We start from the raw sequence: 23971 nt of genomic DNA on the forward strand, positions 1-23971 counted from the left end.
AATGGTTTGTACATTTTAATGACAGTTTTGGAGGTCTAACAGCATTATGTAAAAATAATTTTTAATCATAAAACTTAACAGATATATCATCTTGGAAATTTTGAAGGTCAAATGATTTTTGACACTATGATTAGTATTCTCTTAAAATTGGGCATAATTTTCTAGATCTGGATCATATTTTGAACACAACCACAGTATACAAAGCATACAATGCCAGTCTCCTATAAACTTCCAAAGAATCTAAAGAGTAGGGCTAATCCCAGGAAAAGTTCTTTTTAGAAAGAATAACTAAGAAACCATTAATCTTTTACAGTGAACAATTGATATGTTTTTATTCACACACTGAACTATACCACAAGCAAGGCCCTGTGCATGTGTATTTGTAGGTAGGGCATATCATAGGTATCTCCTTGAAAGTTTTCCCAGTCACAGTCCTTTACCAGGATATGGTAACATTAAACCCGATGCAACATAAGAAACAAAATTTTAGCAGTTCATTTTTTCTGTTCAGAGAAAAACGTACTGAAATTTCTCTACCTTAAACACACAAATGAAAATGAAATTCTTGTCAATTTGTGTATTTTCATGAGAGAGTCTAATTATTCTGTTGTGTATCATGAAGATAGGTGTATATCTGTATGTATCACACACTCAAAAGAAACAACGGGCAGCCTTGGGTGTCAGTGCTGTGATGGGGTTTTCTTTGTCTCAGATTTTGTAACCGTCTTGGTAGGGGAAAATTCTATGCTTTTCCCCCCAGTATAAAGAAGGTGGAGGACAGTTATGTGCACTGTTATTTAAAACATCCCAAATGCTTCTGATTTTTAAACAAGAAAATATTCAGCCAGTACGTAACCCATACAGTCCTCAAAGGAGAGTTACCACTAGCTGAACTACTCAGCTAAATGGCTGGTTTGCATTGCCTTGGTCTTTATCTAACACTGAGAATAGACTGCTGTTTTATCCAAAGAGGAATAAATTGCTGTTATTGTGATGTTAGCCCATCACTTGGCATTGCAATTCAAGTTTTTGTGAGAAAGAAATGTATGATCTAACTGCGACTTGACCTATGCCTTCAGAGAACCATCTAGGTGCTCTAATGGAGCAGAAAAAGTGGTGAATATAAGGACATGCTAACTGATGGTGGTAAAAAATCTGTTTGATGATAGACGTGAACAGAAGAAGATTTTTAAGAGTGGGTGTTTTTATGACAGCCAAGTTTGTTTAATGTGCAAAAGGGTCCTCACCAAATCTTGCCTTTTCTTTATTTTTTTAAAAAGGTCCTAATATTAAATATCCATTATGTTGCCTCTGCTACTGAATGAGAATGCAAAGATAACCTGCTAATGACATTACAGCTAAGTATGCACAGATGATCCTTTACAGATAAACATCTGGATTTCTCCAAAAGCATTTAAATCATTTTGATGAAGCACCAGGAAAGAATATACTCAGATTCCCTGCAGAAAAGGGATTCCCTGTTAGTCCTGGGTAGCACCTATTTAATGTTTACTATACCCTGGAAGCACTTCAAATAACAGTATATGCTTGGTTTAAATAAGATAATTGTAAGACTGATTTTTTTTTAATCCCAAATATGCAATCCAGTTTATCAGTTATTTGATTAGAATTTTTCTAGGAAGGACCTGTTTTTAAAGTGGCCTGGAGACAAGCAGCAGTTAGATTTTAGACTCGATAAAGGCTCACTTTTCATTCATAGTCAGAGCCTAAATGTGCTCTTCTTGTACCTAAACAGATAATAAGCACTCAGCACACTCCCCCTTCTTGACACAACACACTGAGACTAATCACACATAATTGGAGAGGAGGAGCAGAGGGCTGGGCAAACCATTGTGTCCAAAGGACAAATGGTCAGTTTATGATGCTTTGGTCTGATGTAGTGATTTCTTATACTTCTGTAGGGGAAAAAAGCGAGAGAGAGAGGGAGAGAGGGGGAGAGAGGGGGAGAGAGAGGAAGAGAGAGAGAGGGAGAGAGAGAGAGAGAGAGAGAGAGAGAGAGAGAGAGAGAGAGAGAGAGAGAGAGAGAGAGAGAGAGAGAGAGAGAGTTAATTTGGGGGAGGTTCCAAAGACAAATTTTTGCCGGGGGGGAAAAGAATCATGATGTAGAATCTTGTGTAGAAGTCTCTCCCTAAACAAGAAAACCTCTATAAAAACTCTAACTAAAAATAATTTTGTTCCCAATTAACCTGAAAAGCATTAGAGTTTACCACAAGTATATGTGATTTTTGACAGGCAAACAAAATACTTAGAGCATGAAGACGGCTGGGAGGACAAGGAAAACACAGTTTTGGAGAGTTTGAGAATCACCGTATCTAAAATAAGGTATACTCTGGAGGTGATATGAGGCAGAAATCTTAAGACTTTCCAACATCAATGTGACCCCAAAAAACTTTTCTCTGTTATCAATTACATGTTCAGATTTTTTTGAAAAATATATACAACTATATATGTTGATGTTTGCCTTCTCTGAGCTGTTTAGTCTTTTATCCATGTTTGGTTAAAACTAGTAGAAGTGGATAATGAAGGTCTTCATCATATGTTTTCCAGTCTTCATTTTTCAACTGAAAATTAAAAAAAAAAAAGGAGTATCAGCTTTTACCTACAGATAGTAACTTCAAGCATTTAGGAAAAATATTATCCCCAAGCACCTACAATCTGAAACACAACTTAAAAGCAAACGCAAATTTTAGCACTCTATGGAAAACCCAATGACAATATTATGGAGAAAGGAATCATAGATTATTTTTGTGAGCAGTATGTTTCAGGACACAAACGAAACAGCATTTTGCAAAAATAATCTGAACAACAAATTATTGACTCAGGAAGTTAATGACATGATCCAAGGATTTCACCAGAAAGTGTGAAGTTTTTCACCAGGAGGTTAACTTACCATCCCTAGACCAAGCTATGTGTAATGATGCTGCAGCTCCATCCTCCTCCCCACCCCATTGTGTTGGAGATCACCAGACATTAGCAGACCCTGGCAATACCTTGACACAATAAGACTGGGTTTAGATATCAGAAACGCCTTATAGCAGCTTCTGAAGAGTTTGTTATTAATCTTTTTTAAATTAACGATGTGAAATTCAAAAATACCTTTCTCAGAGAAAAATAGAGCCCCAGTTCCTTAGCTCAAACTCTATAAGATTTTCCATAATGAATAAAAATTAAAAAAAAAAATTCACAAATCTAGAATTAACATTCCCTTAATTTTCCAGTAAAAGATATTTGCTAGTTATAAATACCAAACTCATATTTTTGAGTGCTCAATCAAGTTGAGACTTTTGATTAGGTTTTCTTTTTACTACTTGTTAAATATTTTATTTTTTAAAAAATTATTTGGGGGTAAGAACATCCTGAATACTATTTTCAATTGGAGAACGAAATAATTTAGGGATTGATATAAATCAGTTTAGGTTGTGAGTTGCAACCTAAACAAACGAAACAACTCAGCTCTGCTTTCTTTCCCAGAATGGCCAGAAACAAAATATGAGCTGGTCTAGGACAGGCTACTGTAAATGTAATTGGAACATAGGCTGTCTCTAGAGCATAGTCCTTAGCTGGGAAGTGGCTCTGGAAGCTTTGGGCCCCTCATTAATTAACATACTTTTCTCTTTCCATAGGGGGAGAAAGCTGATTGTCTTTTCATTCTAATCTACTTTATTGAGATGTTAGTTGCATAATCACTGAAGTAACTTCAATTTATTTCCTAGAAGACTGTCAATTGGAAAAGATCTCTACAGATTCTTGTCACCCCAACACAGGGAAGGGGTTTTTTTAAGTCTTTTTTTTTAAAAACACAGTTCCCCATTCTTTTCATCCTTAGAAGAATACAGGATAAATGACCTCACAAATTTCCTACAGCAAAACCACCAGTCAGAACCTACTAAGTCCAAACATCTCTGATCCTACTTGCCCCCCACTTGGGAGAGTGACAGAGGGAATTCCCCCCAAATGCTTTACACTGGGTGGAGAGAGGCAAAAGCAGCTGAATTCTTTCCTCAGGGAGTGAGGATAAAGGAAAGTTGATTACTCAGCTTGAATCAGCTGACCTACTCACTCACAATGTACTAATAGAGAGAGACTCAAATGAGCTCTTTATAAAGTCCCTGAGGTAATATGTGGGATAAATAATTCTTCTGTAAATATGGGCTAGAAACCACTTTTAACTTGGATTCTGTGCTGACCTCTGCAGGCCAAAACAGAGGCTTCATTCCTGGAAGGGGGTAGGTCCAGTAAAATGCCATCTGTGAGCCTTTCCAGCAATGGAGGAGGGGACCCTCCAAGAAAATATTATAACCTGTCACCAGATCATGAATGTGTCAAGACCATAGCATCAGGGTACTTGAAACACATACAAAACAGTTAGAAAAGTATCCGTTTCGGTGGGGAATGTTACGTGGCTTAAGAGTCATTCCATGTATCAAAGCTATATTTCGGTGCTCAATTAATAATTATAATTTTAAGAAATAAAAAGGTACCTTTTCTAAAAAAAAAAATGAACAAAAAGCAAATTGTGAATAAAACAATTTTTCAATTTTTCAGGTTAAAGCAAGGTCTTTGAGGACTGAACTAAATTACATAGCTGCTCTTAGTAGCATCAGCTTTACTTCCTAATTGGATGTAACACGCTCAGCCTTACCCTGTGAATAGCTGCCGCAGGAGTGGAGTTCATACTGTTTACCCTTTACAGTATCCACAATTATCAACAGCACACCACACAGATTCTGAGCACCAGCCACTTAGAATGTGGTATTTTGAATAGATAAGCAGAAATGCAATATGGCCGTTCTTTTGACACAATGTCCTGACTTTAGCACGGAGCCAGAGACTATTTTCATTACCAAGTGCATGCACACACACGTGTGTGAGCACATACATACATACATACACACGCACACAGAGAAAATAAATCAACCCTAGGTTGAGGTAGAAAAAAAATAATGCTTTAGAGAAAATGACATTTTAAAGGCTATTTCTATGAAGGAGGGGATTTTTAATGAACAAAATTCCAAGCTAATAGTATTTCCTTACATTTCCTAAGTCAGATCTCTGTGCCTTCAACAATTTGCCAAGCTCACATCCGGACACGTTTGAGTCACCCGACTGGGCCTGCCTGCCATGGCTAGCTAGCAAAGGGCCCAAGAGGTAGGAGTGGTGATCGGGGCCGTGTTTTTCCTCCCAATGCCTGGGACAGATGCAAAGCCAGTATTTTCAGAGCATCTACCACCTCGTGCAGATTGGTTCCCGAGCAAGGTGGCTGCAGTACAACCAAAGCTCTGGCAGAAAGTATAGAATGGTACAGATATGATTACAGGCTTGCTTTTTTAACGGAAATAAAATTTCACAGCTAACAATGAAAGGTGAAAAGTTTAAGAGGCAAAGCTGTTCCTCCTGATCACTGACTTAATCAGCTTCATGGGTGGCTGCCTAAATCTGTGGATTTTTTTTAACTTGCACTACTGCCAAGATGGTAACTAATTTTTTCCCCTGTTGTAGGAGGAGGGGTGAAAAACTCTACATAGGAGGCAGCTGTGTATGAGTGACATGAGGCACTAATGCAGAGGGCAAAATTAAAATTCATGAATCTCTTCACAACCATTTGTGTAACAAGATTAAGACGGGACAGCAGCAAAGAGCTGTATTATCAGGCGTCTTACAGTTCTCCAGCTGGTTACACTCTATTCCAAAACAGTTGGGCTAAGAGGATAACATGCAGCCTGAAGGAAAACTCCTCTCCTTCATTTGGGAGCAGGCTCATCCCAGGGAAGATGGAAGTTTAACAAGGAGATGGAGGGGAAGACAACTGATTTCCCCCACTAAGAGGGAAAACTTTTAAAGCTGGAGTTCACTAGCTTCCAGTGTCGCCACATCCCCTAGCCTCCCTACACTATGCTACCCTACCCTGGGGAGGCTCACATCCCCAAGCAAGTTCTCCTGGGCTTGGGTCACTTGTCTAGCATTCAGCACCGCTTCCTGCTTTGTCCTGAGAAGGGTTCAGATGGTAGCAAAAGAGAAACAATGAAGCTCTCTTGGTGGCTTTGGCACAGCCATGAATCCTTTGGAAGGAGCCCTCTGAATCTGTAAGGATGCGGCATTCACTCCAGACCAGCTGGGCCAGCTCCGCTCACCAACACCTACCTTTCTACCCCCCCTCCAAAGGCTCAAACTCAGTGGGGATCCCTCCTGTATACCCTCATTTTGTAAATGACAACTACAAGTATATATCCCTTATATCTCTGCTGGTATGTATCTGTCCTGAGAGTAATTATTCTAATGTAATCGTAAGGCCCTCAATTCTGGAAAGCCTGGTGTTGCATGTCTCTGTTCAGGGCCCCGTCTTGATCAAGGCACCAGAGGGTCCTCAAGCAGGTTGACACTATATTATAGTCATGCAATCTTAGGATTTTGAGCTGGATGGGTATCTTCTAACCTAATATCCTCATTTTACAGATGAGGAAAACTGAAGGCCAGGCAGCTAGGATTCAAACCCAGGTCTCGATTCTAAATCCAGCACTCTTTCCCATTTTGGGCTAAACATCACCCAAAACTTTGGATATACAGTTGCCATCATGTTGTACCAATTACCTAAAGCTCTCCCTGCACATCTCCTCCCAGCAATATTGTATTACATTTCTGCTACTTAAAAGATGACAAAAGAGATCCCTGAGGTAATATGTAAAATGAATGAAAAGGGGAAAACTCACAAGTTGATTTTTAGACATTTATGCTGAGATAATGAATTAAGGCCCTCTGTCAATTCTACTTATTCAATAAATGCTACTTTTGTGAAACTAGTCAATCAGTCAATGATTATTTTTGAGGGTGCTTATTTATGGGCGTGCATCATGCTGAGGTAGGCACCAGGCAGGGTTTAAAGAGAGAGTCACTGTTCACTGAGCACTTATACAGGTAAATGGGGAGAGGGGAGGATAGCCAAGGACTCTACTGCTGACTTTAGAATGGTCACTGTGGATGACAGGGTGGACACATCTCACAGTGTAGAGCCCCGTGTAATCACCCGGTAACTTGGATTTTACAAGCTGACAATGAGAAAATACATTTGATGTTCCAGAAGATGATAATGATGATTCACATTTATATAAGTGCATGGCATCATGTTAAAATTCACCATCAGGTGACCTCTGTACCTCTAATCTCTTCCCTAGTAACTACAGCCGGAGGGGAGACCACTCTGTTAGGAGGCAAGGAGAAAAAAGGGGAGTATGAGAGAACATTTCACCTACCACATAATACCCTAAAAGCCAGTCCTCCTGTTCTGGGGGTGGGGTGAATGATGGAAAATAGGCTTCTAGGCAACTGAATGAGAGTGGAGTTACATGTAATTTTCTTCCCCTCCCCCCCATAATAAATGGTGGACCAGATTCTGTCAGAAGGAATAAATTGCTAGTTATAGAAGTATTTAACTCTTTCAGTCCATAAGGTCCCATTTTAGTAAACCTTCTTCCAGGGACTAAAATGGGACCCTGTTGACCCCAGGAAGTCAATGAATTTCCAGGAAGTGCCTAGCTTCCTCATTCCCTCTTCAGAGATGAAACTCATTCTGCATCCATTTTTTTCCCTAAAAACAAGATACTGCCTACTATACCAATGGGTAATAAAGAATATTGAGAAGGCTATTAATATTTTCCTAGGAGGAAATCAAGGTCAGGCCTTTACTTTTTTTGCAGCTATAACTTGCAAAATCATGACAAGCCAAAGGATCTTGCTGAAGTCAGATTAGCTCGGCACAGGCAATTTCTGTGTGGCATGAAGCAATGCCCTAAAATCATCAGAGGTAATAAATGTGATCCTGACAAACCTGACATGTATTAACAAATGTGGGATTCCTAAAAAGTTTTCTGTGGAACACCTGCCTCTCCGTGTCCTACATTACTCTTCTCCTATAAATAATAAAAAGGCTGATAACACTGCTTTATGTAAGCAAGCTTAGACATCACTCTCAGATAAGTGCTTTTGACCTAAATCTTGTAGCTCCTCGATCTGACATATAACCTCGCAACTGTGAAATTCTGTATGAGATTTAGCGGTCTGAAACTGCCAACTGACCCAGCTATAAAGCCAGGAGATAAGGATTTACAGTGTGATATGATACAATTAGACATTCACCTTCTATTTATTTTGGGACAGCAAAGCATTTAACCTACTTAAAGGAGGTAGGTTTTTCCATTAAAATATAAATGCTTGTTTATTATTCATTTCTATACCATCTCCCCTGCATCCCACAAATTAGTCTATTATGAATGGAAAGATTAGTTTGTTGCAGAAAAAAGAGTAAACAGGCAGGTTCTGTAAAATCCTCCTAGACGTGCAAAGATAAAAGATGACTTTGCCACACAAAAATAATCAGATACAAATAACTGTTCAGAAGCAACACACCTAAGGAGTACTTTAATCAAATATTTAGGTTACCTGCCAAAAGACCATGATCTCTTCAAAATGCAATGCGGATTAAAGTGTTATCTAACACAAGCAGAAAACTAACCTTGGAGTGGAAGTTTGAAATGTGTTCATCATAATTTTCATGTCTTTGGAGAGAGAAACCAGCTTTTTCAGCTAGATTGCAAAACTGGTTTAAAGTAGACCCTCGGAGTGGGGCAAATACCATCGCTTTCCCCTAGAACATTAGAAAGGAAATTCATACATTTTCAAACTGGAAAGTGACCAGATATAACAGACATCAGTACAAGCATTTAGAGAGCTGCTCTTAGTCAAGGAAACCCAATTGTTCTTAATGAAGGTAGGGAACAATAAAATTGGCCATAATTGGTCATAATAAGACTAGATTTTAGTGAAAGAAAAATTATAAAGTATTTTGACAAGTTTTTTTTTTTCACATCAAAAATGAACCACTGACACACAAGCAACACATATAACAAATGGAATAATGTTGAAATTTGGTGTTTGATACAATATACACTGTCTCTCTAAAGTCTAACATAGAAACCTCTGGGTTATACAAAGTGCCTAGAACAGTAGCACATACCCAACGTTATTAAATACCCAGGGGATGTCCAATAACAGCTGAAGACATGTATACAATGCAGAACATCTTAGTAGTATTTGTAGGTATGGGGGAACACAATGTCCATTTATTATCCCTTGAAAATGTCTTTGTGAACAGAGCCTCATGCCAAGAAATGCTGCATAAAAACACATAATATCGTCATTTTGTTTTCTTTTTTAAATAAACATATAGAGTATTCACATTTCACTGCTACCATCAGCCTTTTCCATTAACATGTGGGTAAAAGGCTACTGTCTCTTGTCTTCCAACTTCACTGAAATCCATCATAATGACCATGATTCTAGCAAAGCAACGAATTTTGCCTTTCTAACATTTGAGTTTCAATAAGACTGATTTAATAAAGCAAACCAATACAGAGACTTCACTCAGTGCCACATAGCCTTAAGAATATTTTTTTTCTTCTTCAACAAGGTATTTCCTTCATTTCAGAGGAACCTCTGACATAAAGTTCCTCTGAATGACAACTACTAGGGTCACCCAGGTTTTTTGTTCTCCTTATTGAATTTCCAGGTGTTCAAATCATCAAACTATCTTTGTCTTTCTAAAGAAGGCTGTAAGCTCCTAATTATTTTCAAGGCTATCGACAACTGGCGAAGCATCACTTTGGGGAGATTTTACAATCATGAAAACATACCATGTTTGCTGCTAAAGAACAGACTGTCATTTAGAGTGGCAGAAGAATATAGCATATCAGACCTGAATTCTAGTGCCGACTCTGATGGAAAGTCATTAACCTCACTGCCTCAGTTTCTTTATCTGTCAAATTGTGTAACAACATCTTCAAGTAAGGGGATCAAATGAATCACTTATGTCAACCACTCTGAGAAGCAAGGAGGGTTACCCAAATGTAAAACTGAAAATTTTGTTTTTAATAGCACCTAATTTAATATTTATATTCAACATATTTATATATTGCATTACATATGTATATTTATATTCAATAAATATTTGTTGAATTGAATTGGATGCATATGCATGTACTTCTTCAACTACCTGTATGAGGATACACTGTCACATACACACACTATACTTTTATAATGTGTTTACATGTATATAAGCACACCAAGGCACATAATTATAGCAGTGCCATTCATGCCACTACACTTATGGGTCTGTCAGCTTTTCCATTATTAATTGCTATTTTCAGGAGGTTTTCAAACTTAGCCACAAAAATTCATTCTGATGTGAAACTGGATATAATACGTGATCTCAGCAGGGGAGCAAAAGCCTCCATTAAAAAAGAGAAAAGAATAAAGAATACTAGTAGGTCATTTAGTCATTTCTGAAAGCTGGTTGGCTTTTTAGATGTCTGAACAATGAAAACTGTTTCATTTAAAGATGCCTTCTAGAATTGTTTTATGGTCACAATGAGAGAGTCAAAATTTTAAAGCTATTATCTGTGTTATACATTTAAATCACTGCCAATGGGCTTCTTGGGTTAAGCTGATGTTCAGTTTCACAAAACCAGTCCAGATTCTGCAACTAACTTACTGGGTGACCTTGGGCAAGTCACTTGGCCTTTTAAATCTGTCAGGAAAGTTAAAGGATGGCTGGAAATAATCTCATCCATTGCTCATAACCTTTTTGACATTGCCTTTGAACTTAATTTATATTCTGCCTATAATGTAGTTGTTTGCATACAGGTCTTTCCCTCCTTCAGGGCAGGCTCTTTGTCTTACATCATCTTTTTGTCTTTCCAGGGCCTGGGGGCCAGGGCCTTGCCCATGGTAGGCACTTAATCATTTTAAAATTTAGTTGAACAGCACCTAAAATTTTGATGATCAAATCCATATCCTGAATGATCTAAAAACTAAAGCCCTTGAGAGAGGAGGTCTATTTCATTTAAAAATATCCATATATTAAGTAAAGTCACCTCTCATTTCTAATAAGCTCTATTTTCAGCCTATTGGGATGTTACAATATTCATTCTGGGATGACATACCTAGTAAGAGAAATAATGGCAGAGAATAATTATTTGAACCTATTATTTATTTACTTTTAAGTTTCTCTTCCCTTCCTTCCTTCCTTCTTCCCTCCTTCCCTTCCTTCCTTCTGTCTCAACCCCAATTAATGTAATTAAAGAAGGCAGCTCAGTTGAATAAACTGTATGGAGGGGGGTCATTAATCAATTTGAAAGAAATAAAGTCTTTTGATTGATGCCACTCAGGAAATAGTCTGTGATTGGATGAAAGAATAGGACACACCTCTTGGCCTATGTACAAAACAAAGCAAGCCAATTCAGGATAGCAAAGTCCGTTGTCAAACAAATATAGTGGCTGAAGATTGCCAGTCAAGTCTATGAGGTAATCACTTGATGTTGGATTGGAGAGAATCTGTCTCTGTCTTGGTCTCTCCCCTCCCAGTTCAGGAGATTCTGATGACATATCAGAGGGGACACTTGTGACAAGGGTTGGTAGTAGAGTCTACTGGAGCCAATAGCAATGAGTGGTAAAAAGTACAATGCTTTCATCCTGGGAAGCAACTCCTGTGGAGATACAGCCTGATGACTAACTGTACCTCCAAGCACTAGAGCCACATCTATTGAAGACTCAGAAAACAAAATTTTCACCAGGGTCCTTTTACTATAAATGGTTCAATATCAGAAATTTAGAAAATTTTATCAGTAGAAATGACATCAAGGAAGAGGAATCATCATCTACTTTGTCCTTGCACCCTAAGGACCATGGGACCTTTCCATCTTGCTTGAAGAAACTTTCCATATGTGTTTCTCCAGGAGCAGGGACTATCTTACTCTTCTATTTGTATTCCCAGGACTTAGCATAGTGATCTGCACATTTTAAGTACTTAACAAATGGCCTATTCAGTCGTTCCATGACAAATGAAGCAGCTGAAAATGGTTGCAAAAAAAATTCACCTAACAACAGTGGCAGCTTCCAGAACAGTGACCTCTTGTAACAGTGAAATGGACCAGCTATGGACTCTATAAAGGCACCAACACTCAGAACCCCAGAAGACAACTGCATTTAAGGGGAACCTCTTGAAGTCTCTACAAAGGAAGAAAAGGACTTCCAATAGTGAGATACTCTTTTGTCACATGCATTATTTATACAGCCTCTCTATCTTCGTACTTTAAATTTGAGCCTGCTTTCCCCAGGATATATCCAGAGCAAGAATACGCCTCCAGTTGGAGAAGGGAAAGAATGTTTTCTACTAAATATTCTTACTGTATTGCCTTAGTAAATATCATTTTCTAACAGCTAATTGAGACACCTGACTGATAATCAATAGGAAGCACACCAGCGGGGGCTCATGACCAATAGTAGAATCACAGCCCCTCAAAGTTACCTCTGAAACCCTGAGGGTAGTCACATGCTGCGTCCTGGGAACCTGGCCCACTAATGTTAATGGCAGTTGGGAAAGTAGTCCCTGAATAGTGCTATACTATGGAGGTACATGCCTTTGCAAGCACTAAGACAGGTGCTTTATAAACATAAGGTAAGAAATAATTTCTGATAAGTTTTATAAAATGTTATTGTTGAATCTGTATCATTCTGTATTTGAGGGAGGAATGATTTTAGTTTCTGTCTATACATTTGGGACAGTATAAGATCTATGACAGTTACTTTTCTGAAATTTTTTGATAAAAGGCACTGAGTAAGGTATTCAAAAAAGACGATATTTGAATCTACCTCAGACTCCAGAGAGTTGTTCTGGTTTGGGGATATGGACAATGAGTTCAAAATGCATCCCAGATGATTAAAAGAGTTAAAATTAATAATGATTAAAATAAAAATTAATAAAGGGATTGATCACTGAGTGCCAGTTCCCTTGAGCACATGTAGATAGTTTCAGTCCAAGTCACCATGAGAGTAACTTGCTCACAGATGATTCAAAGGCTGGTACTATCTGTTAACAAAGAGTTTTCTAACTGGCTGTGGAAGAACCAATGATGCAGAAGGTGCTAAGTCTGAACTGAGTGCATAAAAAAGGTGTGATCTATTCAAATCTCATTCTCTTTTCTTCATGATTTTGAGTGAGAAGAGATACTCTGAGCTGCTGGGGGGGAACGGGGAGGGTCAAGCCGGCCACACTTCCCCCATCTAGTCAACATGCATCCATGAACACGTAGTACCTCTGATTCTTTCGTGCTTATTCTTTCTTGATCTTAAGTGAATGACAAGACTGGGATGGATTGCCCAGATGACTGCATGAATTCAGGAGGTCCAATGAGGTGCCATCAGAGGTCTCACCACCAACCAGAGTCAGTAGCAGTGGCTACCAGAGAAGTACTGGCTAATAACAATGGAAGCCCTTGTAGACAAATGTGAAAAGATCTAGGGATGAGAATGGCTATAGTTTTAAGGAATATGACACTTGAAAAGGGAAGGGCTAGCTATGGACTTTAGAAAGGCACCAATACCTGGAGCCTAGGAAAGAAACAGCTAAAAATATCTAAGGAGAATCATGATGGCTTCACAAAGGGAAAAAAGGGAGGCTGGGGACAGGAGTTGGGAAGCATCCTTTGCCACATGTGTGCCTCACTACCACTGTACTTTACATTTGAGCCCATTCTCCCAAGGGACATGTGAAAGAGGTGAGTGTACACCTGCTATAGGAACAACATTTTGTATCCAGTATTCATGCCATATTCTCTTTAGTTAACCTCTTTTCTAAAAGTTAATGGGAGTTCACCTGATTCTAATTAGTAATAGGGTGTATACCAGTGAGGGTTCAGGAGCAATAGTTTAAAAGCCACAATCCACGGGGATACCCCTAGAACCTGAGAATAGCACAGAATCCAATGAATCCAAACAACTTGGGAGAAATTCACAACCTTTTCTTTTTCTATTGGTCCATTGGGGAATATGGAAGATTTCGCTGAATGTTACTCAACAGATACATTGAATATGCTGAAGCTAATAAAGACAGAGCATTATCTAGCTCTGTTCTCTTCATCTAAATCATTTGTTTGGATCTTTTGAGTTTTCCCTAGAAGTTTTCTCAATCTTTAGGTATGGGCAGGTATCATCTGGAAACCTATACAGCTAATTTGGACAGGAGTTGGAGAAATAGCCCAAGAGGGAATCTTACACTCCCTTCTTTCATCACATTCAAATATCTTGGAGGAAAGATGGGATGATTATAATCTTCATCATCATTTTAAGGGTTTTCAATAATACCAACAGAGCACAACAATCCACCCAGCAGGATCTTAGCAGAGATAAATTTTGTAGTTTTTGCTTTCTAAAAATTAAAAACACAAGAATTCTAAGGATGTCAAATTATCATGACTTTAAACAGGTGACTTTCCATTCATCAAAGTTGTAACTTCCTAATTTACATTTACAAAGTATTTTTAAAATTCAGAAAGATCACTAAATGAAATGCAAACCTTTGCATACTATAATTTTTTTTTGTTCACTTTTCTCTAGAGAGGGCAGAAGTTCCATGTATTAGTCTTACATACATTTTGAGTGAATCTATAGATATTTTGCAGGAGTCATATGTATTCACTTTCCTTTTTTTTGTCCTAACTTGTGATTTCACTGGAGTAGGAAAGTTCCCAGTGTAGAAACTCCCTCTGCCAATGTATATCACCAACAATTCTGCAACTTAAGAGTCTAAGAGTGTTTCCTGGGGCCAGTGAGAGGCTAAGTGATTTGTGCAGTCATATGGCCAGTATATGTCAAAGGTGGGTCTTATTCATAGAAGTATCAGTTTAAAGCTGAAAAGGATCTTAGAGATCATCCAGCTAGTCTTATCCCTTAATTTTAGATATGAGGAAGAGATCTGTGGTCCAGGAAAACTAAGTGACTTGCCCAACATCTTACACGTAGTAGGGTCAGAAATGAAATTTGAACTCAGATTCTCTGATTCCAGGTCCAGTGCCCTTTCCAATGTATTATACTGCCTCTAGACCCCAGGTCTTCCTAATTTCTAGTTGTCTATCCACTATCCCATGATGCCTTACTCTGTATTTACTTAATTTGTATGATTTAAACTTTTTAAGAGAAGTGTTTTAGGCTCATGAAATGTTTTTATCCCTTTTTATGACAAGTAGCTTAGTAATTCCCGAAAAAATAAGAACTCAAAATTATATAGGTTGCTCAATTGTTCCTCAGTTGTGTCCAGCTCTTCAAGATCTTAGTTGGGGTTTCCTGGCAAAGACACTAGAGAGGTTGGCCATTTCTTCTCTGGCTTACTTTACAGATGAGAAACTGAGGCAAATAAGGTTGTGACCTCCTCAGGGACACACTGCTAGTATGTATCTGAGGCCAGATTTGAACTCCGGAAGATGAGTCTTCCTGATTCCAGGTCCAACACTTGAGCTAGCTAGCAGGCCCACAATTACATAGACATTTTCAAAGTGCTTTCCTTATAATAACTCTGTAAGGCAGGTTGTGCAAAGTATCATTGTCTCCATTTCACAGATGATGAAACTAAAGAGCATTAGTTCTCAAATTTTTTGGTTTCAGGACCCCTTTGCACTCCAAAATTATGGAGGATCCTCCAAAGAGCATTTTTATGTGGGGTAATGTTAATTGACATTTACTATGTTAGAAATGAAAACTTCTTCGTAGGGTTATTTGAATAGTTTTGACTTTCCAGATCCCATGAAAGGAGTCACACCCTGGACCATGTTTTGAGGACCATGTTTAGAAAGGTTATTTACCTATGGCCCTGGACCCAAGTCTCCTGACTCCAAGTCAAGCCCACTGGAACCAGATCAAAATGTAATTGGAAAATACTTAACAAAATAAATAAAAATAGAGTGGAACATGGATCATGTTAATATATGGTTTTCTAAGTCAATGTGAGGCCAGCAGGGATCCTTATATCAAGTTTGGTGCTCCTGCTTCTATTTGAGTTTGATAGCACTGACCTACATTTACTAATGTCTATGTGCCTAATCTGATGCAACACAGTATGGCGGGGTTACGAATGCACACACACACACACACACATTTACACACACATACATACAGGACATTGACCCCGCTCTCAGTGAATTTACTTTGTAGAAGGGAAGATAAGATTTACCTTGATGAAACCAGAGAACAATACAAACCAATACGTGATTAAATGCTAAATTTCCTGATAAAGTATAAAAGATGAAGGTCTTAATTTTGCTTTCAAGGAAAATTAGGTTTTAGAATGGGGGAGTGATTCCAGGTGAGGTGAGGCAGCATGAACAAGAATAGAGGTGAAGGGCAGCGAAGGGACTAGCCTAATTGGAGGGGAGTCAGTGCTGGGCAAGTGGCGATGAGGAGGGGGCTCTGTAATTTGGGGCCAAGCAGGGAAGAGCCTTCCATGCCAGGCTAAGGGGTCCAGACTTGGTCATGTAGGCCAATCTTCTCATTTCACACATGAAGAAACTGAGTATTTTTTCTCAGGTGTGAGGTCATGATATTTAGTTATTTACTTAGCCATTTTTACACTAATATTTCTTTAACCATTTTTACACTTTGCAATGAACTTTTTAGAAATGATCTGTGGATGTAGGTATTAAAAGTGTGAGCTGGAAAAGGATCTAAGTCTTCTCAGAGTGGGGGTTCTTAAACTGGGATCCATAAGCTTGTTTTAAACATTTTTTTATAACTAGTTCAATATAATTGGTTTCCTGTGTAACCAATTTTTATGTTATACAGTCTTTCATACACTTAAAAACATTACTCTGAGAAGGGGAAAGTGAAAGTGGGCACTGACTTTACTAGTCAGAGGGTTCCATGACTACACACACACACACACACACACACACACACACACACACACACACACACAAATGGTAAGAACCTCTATTTTAGAGATCACTAGTTGACCTTTAATTTTTAGCCTTATTAATATAGTTTGTAGTTCTTAGTGAGGCAAGATTTTACACATCTTGTTACTTTTTCTTTTCTAGGTCCTCCCTCTAGGAGTGAGGCTAGGTATTTTCTCTTACGCTTTTCTTTGAGTTATAAAAGGAACTGAATCAACCTAGCTCTTCTCTAAACAACTCCTTGCAGGTCCTCACCATTGCCTGGTAAGTTCTCATTTTTACTGAGGAACAGACAAAAAAAAAATGTTACAGGCTAAAGAGTTGGTAGAGAAATTGACAAGAACCTGGGTTTCCTGGCACCCTGTCTTCTTCTCACAGCATTCAGCCCTTGCTCACAAAGCAACTTCCATGAGACAAGCAAAAACAGTTTGTACTAAATGTCAGTTAAATAAAGTAGATTACAGATGTTAGATAAAAAAGAGGGGAAAATCTGTCAGTAAGATGAAATTGCTCTTCCAAAGAGAGAACCCATCATTTACATTTATAGCATTTCTCAGATATAGTCAGGCGGTGCTCCTGGAATTTGGCAGTTAGGCTAAGGCTAGTTTCTGGAGAAGGTTAAATGAAGTCTGCAGTGATGTTTTTGAATTCTTGACAGTTTGGTAACAGTGATAACAAGCAGGAAACCTGTCAATATTGCTGTCTCCCAAATCTCCTCCTGGCCCTAGGTAAACTCCTATTTCCTAGCTTCCCTGAATGCCCTCTCTGAATACTCGAAAGCCATTTTTGAGGAGAATTAGCAGATACAGTTTGTTAGTTGTCACTTCTGGTCTATAGTTCAACCTGCAGGCTGTTGCCTTATTTTAAATTACATTTGGGGCCTCCGATCTCAGACACTGGGATTGCTAGAAACTTTCAGGAGCACAGACTTCAGTGCATCTCGCTCTATCAATCATCAGTGACAAGAAGCCAGTCACCAAAAAAGGGAAGTGTTGCTTTTTTGAATACAATTTGCTGATTTCAACTTTTTTTACACTCTCATTCACATTGCTGTCTTCCGGCAGGTTTGCTGCAGAATCTTCTCACGCACAGCACTGTGGAATTCTGGCAGAAGGGACATCCATTGTCTTTGTAGTTTTCCCCGAACCAGGGAATTTGGGAAAGCTTTCATTCTTAGCTGGTGACAAACATTTCCTGCCCAGACTCAAGTCTCTGCTGGTGAACCTTCCTGCTCCTTGTCGGGAGGCTGTCTACAATTGCCCACCCAGGAACAGGTGTCAGATTAGCAGCAGGGCTGGGACACAACCCTGAGATTTCTCCGTGGCTCCTCGACCAAACTGGAAACCTGCCTTGCTCATTAAGCTCTCTCCAGGGACCCTTCCTCCCCTCAGCCACATCCCTATTTATAATCTTCTGAAGAGCTGAGTAGCAGCCCTCCTCCTTCACCCCAGCCCCCTCCACTTGCCATTCTTGGCCTCTGGACACATTGGGAACCAGCAGCTGGTTTTGCTTTAGCTACAAATTTGCCTAGGAGTCAAATAATTTTTTCAGGGAAAGCCATTCACAAGTGATCAATCTCTTAAGTGGAGAAAATTATGCCCCAACACTTTCGAGCACAATTTTCAGAATGGGCCCCTTAAGCCTTTGTTCGTTCCAAAACAAATGGATCTCCAGGCATTCCACACCCCCCCCCCAAACATGGGGGCTACTTGGGTGGCATTTGTACCTATGGAGAGAGATAAAAGAAGACTTTTGCACTTTCACCCTGCACACTAGAGTTCCATGAGTAATTAGCCCTCAATAAGCCGATTCACTGATCTTCAGCAAGTGGATATTTCCTGCAAATAAGGAGGGTTTAGCTAACACTGGTGTTGTACATAAATAACAATGTGATGGAGGTACAGAGAGTCCTAAGAACTCCCTATAAATATCTCATGTGGAATTGTCAGAACTTTGAATTATTAGTAGGGGGCTGTGGATGCTGCTTCCAAATGCAGACAGCGGGGCACAGAGGAAAGATCGGTATACTTGTTATGGGAAGCCCCAGGTTCGATCAGGTTCCTGCTCCTTACTTTCATCCCCTCTCTGAGAATGAGGGAATGTATGATGAGGATCAGAGTACCTGCCCACCCCTTTCACAGAAGTGGAGTGAGAAAGTGTGTAAATTTATAAGTGCTGCAGAACCATATTTTTCTCCTTTACTGATCTGTTAGAATCCCTATGACATTTATGCCTTCAAATCTTGGAGAGGTTGGTTAAATTATAAATAGGGGGAAGGGAAGAAGCATATATAAAGTGCCTACTATGTGTCAGGGTCTGTGCTAAGTACTGTTTATAAATAGTATCGCACTTGATCTTCAAAACAATCCTGGAAGGTAAGTGAGGATTCTGAGGAAAACAGAGGTTAAGTGACTTGCCTAGGATCACACAGCTAGTAAGTGACTGAGGCTACCTTTGAACTCAGGTCTTTCTGACTCCTGGCCCAGGGCTCTATCCACTGCATCACCTTCAGATAATTTAACTATCAGTAAGGCAAACTCCCATTATCCCATGTAACAAAGAAAAGCTTTTTTTTTTTTTAATTTTTAAATAAATCTTGGATTTTATCATTCTTAGACTAAAGCATGGTCTTTCTCTGTCTCTCCCTCCCTCTCTGTCTTTCACTGCCTCTCTCCCTTCCTTCTTTCTTTTTCTCTCTCTCCTCTCTCTCTCTCTCTATCTCTCTCTGTCTCTCATGCTAGAGCCTTCACATGTCAAAAAAGATACCTGAGACCTGGGCCTTGGTCCTGGGGAATGTGACATGTGAATGTTAGTCTCAACAATAATAACTATGTAAAACACTCTACACACTTTGCCTCATTTATATGCTTCATCGTATTATCTCCAACTTACTGATGAGGAAATTCAAGCCCAGAGAAGCAGTGACATACCCAAGGGCACATAGCTAGAAGTTGAAATTTAAAGCTGGATCTTCCTGGCTTAGGTTCAACACTGTCTACTGTGATATGCACCCACTAAGAGGAGCTACCATAAATAAGTCACAACTAGTGTCATTTCATTTGATCTTAGCTCCTGATTCAGAGATTTGGATCTTTCTAATATTGTGGATAAGTACCAACTCCCATCTGGCATTATTGCATTTGTCCCACAGCTCTATGTCCTTGGCCTGTTGGCTTCCTTTCTTCAGTGAGGGTTTGCTGTATGGATGGGTTTGATTTTTAACAGGGGGGTAGGAGAACTGGGAAAGATCACAGTCTAATCTGCCCTTTGACCCACTGGTTACCCTAGTACTCTTCTACTGTGATCCCAGGTAGATCAGGCAAATTTCCAGCAAAATGGAATTAGTTGTATTTGCCACAAATCTGCTTTGAAAGGAATGTTGGTGATTAGGGAAGAACTGTTTGTACTAAGCAAGATCCAAGGGATACTGAAAATGATGTATTCATTGATTATATTTTTCTACAGACCTCCCCATTCCAGAATCTCAGTGCCCTTCTTCAACATCACCACATTTTAAATGTGGCTATCAAAAATAGCCTCCAAGGCTAGCAAGAGGACCAAGGGGCCAGGCATTCCTTCCTCCACACCCAAGTTAGAATGGTCAGTCAACCATGGATTCAGCCTTCAATAGCTCAGAGGATGGTCCTTCCTCACCTCAGCAATATCTACCTTTCTCACAGTGGGGACTACAAAGGCCAGTCTAATTTAATTGATTAACACTTGCAAGGCTTTTCAAGTTCTTCAGAGGAAGCTATTTATACATTTGGGAGCTACCTAGAGATAACAAAATTAAAAAATAAAACCGCCAACAACAGCGTAAAGCAGAGGATGGTTATCAGAATGCTTTAGGAGCTTTCAGCAAGAAAAAGATATAAACACAAGATCAAAAGGTATTATTAGTCTGACTGAGGTTAAAGACCAAAGTGGAAATTATTTTCTTTTAAAGACTTTTAAAACAAAAATTTGGAAATTCTTTTCTTCACGGAGAGTTTATCTCATTTCCTATGGAAACGTAAGTTTCTGCCTTATAGTGAGTAGGTCAGAACTAGGTTAACATCATTAACCTATTTTAAATTCTTAAGGCACAGCAAGGGTTTCACATACTTATATAATTTTTTTACGCTTGGGCTTTAAATATGTTTCCCTGCTTTAAATAGATGTTCATTCACTCTCCATCTCGGTTATAGGACCTCCTAGCTTAGCATAACAGCCCAACAAAATAAGGGTAGATATAAACTATGTAATTTACTCACAGGCATAAATGGATGTATAAATGTAAAAAATGTGCACAAAGCTTGAGGGCATGCCTAGCTTCATTGTGACCTAATGTCTGTAATATGTAAATATGGGGCTTACTTTGGAAAGAAAAGAAGTTTTAATATCCAGATTCATCTAAAGTTCTTTCCCTTTGACATAAACAGAAATGAAAAGAGGAGAAATAATGTTCTTTCACAATAAATAAGGACATAAAGGCAAACGTTACCATTGAAGGGATTATGCATGATAGGAACCAAAGTAAAAACTTTCCGCCTTGTACTTTTACTTTAATATGAAGACATTGTTATCAAAAGCACATACTCTACAAAAGCTTTGATAACCAAGGATCTCACCCTATCTTGGAAGCGCTTTCATTTCTTTTGCTCCCCACTGTGTTCCTTATCAGAAGGCCAAGTGTAAGAAGTTTCCTGGTTTATGATTAGGAAAGAATCTGCTAGATTAGAAGACTCAATTGAAGTTGGACATAATAAGTATTAAAGTATTACATGGCATTAATCCTGCCATTCCACTACTCTCTCAATCATTGTGCACAGACTAATTATTTGGAAGCCAGTGTTCAGGAGCAAATGGAAACATACTTACACTGGGCTGGAGTAATCTCTTTATTGCATCCACAAGGCTAGGTCTGTACTGGTCCAGAAACAGGCTGACATTGAGAAGAGAACAGAATCCAGATTAAGATGGGTTTTCAGTTCTAATGATACTAATACAGATAAGTACAAGGCTTATTACCCGTGTTGACACAACACTAAAAAGAAGAAATTGAGGTCTGAATTTCCTTCTATTTGTATGTTTTTATAGAAAAGGAGGAGGGGAAGGATACTGTAACCAATGTTAACCAAATCAAGTCAAAACATCAGTAGGTGATGGGGCTGGAGCCACACCTGACTGGGCTAGGCTTTAACATGGTAGGAAGAAGGTGGGCTGGTGGGGTTCTGAATACCCTTTTCCTATCACTCAGGGTTTAAGTTCATCACAGCTTAGATTCTTGTAGACTCAGCTCTTCTACCCACCCATTGGGTGACACATCACCCAATGCCATAGGTCACCTTATCTTACTCACTCCCTCCTTGGGCACTCAGTGTCTGAAACAAAAACCAGGAACAGCCAAGAAGTCCAAGATACAATGGATCGAATGAAATCTGCTTTTACAAACCTTCATCACAGTTCACTCCAGGCTGGTACTCTGTGTGTGTGTGTATGTGTGTGTGTGTGTGTGTGTACGTTCCTGTGTATGGGTATGTAGCAGCAACTAGGACTCACCCCTATACCTGTATATAGCATCAACCAATTTGCTTTCAGACCATGTCCACAATGGATCATGGTTACTCTTATTGCCACACTTTCTTGAGTCCCTTTTCCCTCGTGCCACATTCCAAACTGCTCCTCACCTCTGAACACACTCTCACACCCTCTTTCCAGTCCAAAATATCCAACCACTGCACTACTCTCTCTCCTAACACCTCTACTCGACTTCCCCAGCTCACTTAAATGTACAAGATCCTTGTCCACATCTCAGTTTCTAATTCCCCTTCCATAATCCTATCTCCCTACCATGTTGTATAGCTCTCAGCCCAATCTCCTAAATGGCCAATCAACATACACCAACTTTGAGGCTATTTCCTAATACTCCTAAGTATTCTGAGAAGTGCAGATACTTTGCTTCTCTTAGAAAGGCAGAGAGAAAAATCTTCCTTTTTCAGGCCTACTCTCTCTCAAGCTCTCATGTCTCAGGAGATTTCTGAGGCTGCCCACCAAAACAATGGGATCCTCCAGCAACCTATCTTATACAAATCAATGAATAGCACTGAAATGGTAATGAATTTGTATGACTATAAATGCCATTGAGGTTGGACTCAAACCAGCGACCTAGAAGTAAAAGGTTCCGTAACAAAGGATCCAGTCTAGTCAGGCTGTGACAGAGGTCATAGAAACGCTTGATTTTTTGCCTTGACCTCCATGTTGATATCTAGTTCAATGTGATCTTTCATTTTTCTCTTTTGACCTCTTAATAGCATCTGTTGTTGGTCTGTCACTCTCCAAATTGCTCCTGTCTGGCCTTGTCTTCATTAGGCTTTGCCTTGGAGACCTGGAGTATTACATCTTTCTCTGGAGTTAGAAAACTCTTCATGGATCCCCAGACTTGGGCCAATTGTAACCAGATGGGATATTTATAAGCTTAGGCTCAGACTGGAGTTTTTATTGTAGCAGGGGAAAAGTTTCCCGGTGAAGGCTTCCGGCGCTGAAACTATATTGCTGTATGGATGAACTACTTGCCCAAAACAATGTCTGTGTAGAGTCTCAAAGAATGATTCTCCACTGTCTCCTCTTTAGGAGTGTGTCTCAGTAAAACAAAGCTATTCTAATAGGTCAACCACATTCACAGGACACTTTCTGCCTCTAGTCTTACTTCTATAGTAAAAGCTGCCATGAGGAGTTAAATAGAATATGAATGAAAGAGTGAAGCATATATTAACCACTTGCTATGTGCAAAGCACTATTCTAAGTGTTGGGGGAGAGAAGAGTAAGACAAACCCTGCCTTCAGTGGAGGAGACAACACATATGGAAGGTTGTTTCATTCAATACAGATGGACAGGTCCTATGGTCCTTAAGGTACAGGGGCAAAGCAGATGTTGATGCTTTCTTCTTTAATATTATTTCCACTGCCATCCTATCAGTTGCTGATGTTGGACATTCTGATGTAGACATTGCTTAGGACTTTGGTGGCCAGAAGTCTCTAGTTGCTGTGAGAAGTTGCCAGGCCACCTAACAAAATACGGGGGGGGGGGGGGGGGGGGGGGGGGGTTGCTTCCTTGGACAATGGCAGAGGCACTGGGCTGGAAGCACTTTGGTTCCCCAAGCTCTTGAATTTAGGGTCCTGAGCTGGTTCTGTCAGGGTTTG

General features: G+C 39.4%; 1 protein-coding gene across 3 annotated transcripts in view; it reads right to left on the reverse strand.

The window, feature by feature from the left end:
• Window positions 1-305: 305 nt before the first annotated feature.
• The window catches only part of CAMKMT (calmodulin-lysine N-methyltransferase), a 530058-nt gene continuing 506392 nt past the window's right edge, over window positions 306-23971 (reverse strand). For 2 of the 3 annotated variants that reach the window (XM_072635726.1, XM_072635724.1), the window contains 3 exons: window positions 21651-21714; window positions 8528-8659; window positions 306-2582 (listed from right to left, as the gene is read on the reverse strand). In XM_072635726.1, coding sequence (XP_072491827.1) covers window positions 2505-2582; window positions 8528-8659; window positions 21651-21714 — 274 coding nt within the window. In that variant the 3' untranslated portion in view covers window positions 306-2504. The remainder of the gene's footprint in view (window positions 2583-8527; window positions 8660-21650; window positions 21715-23971) is intronic. The other variant, XM_072635725.1, reaches the window with a different exon arrangement.

Source organism: Notamacropus eugenii, chromosome 1, assembly GCF_028372415.1.
Source record: "Notamacropus eugenii isolate mMacEug1 chromosome 1, mMacEug1.pri_v2, whole genome shotgun sequence".
Classification (NCBI taxonomy): Eukaryota; Metazoa; Chordata; class Mammalia; order Diprotodontia; family Macropodidae; genus Notamacropus; species Notamacropus eugenii.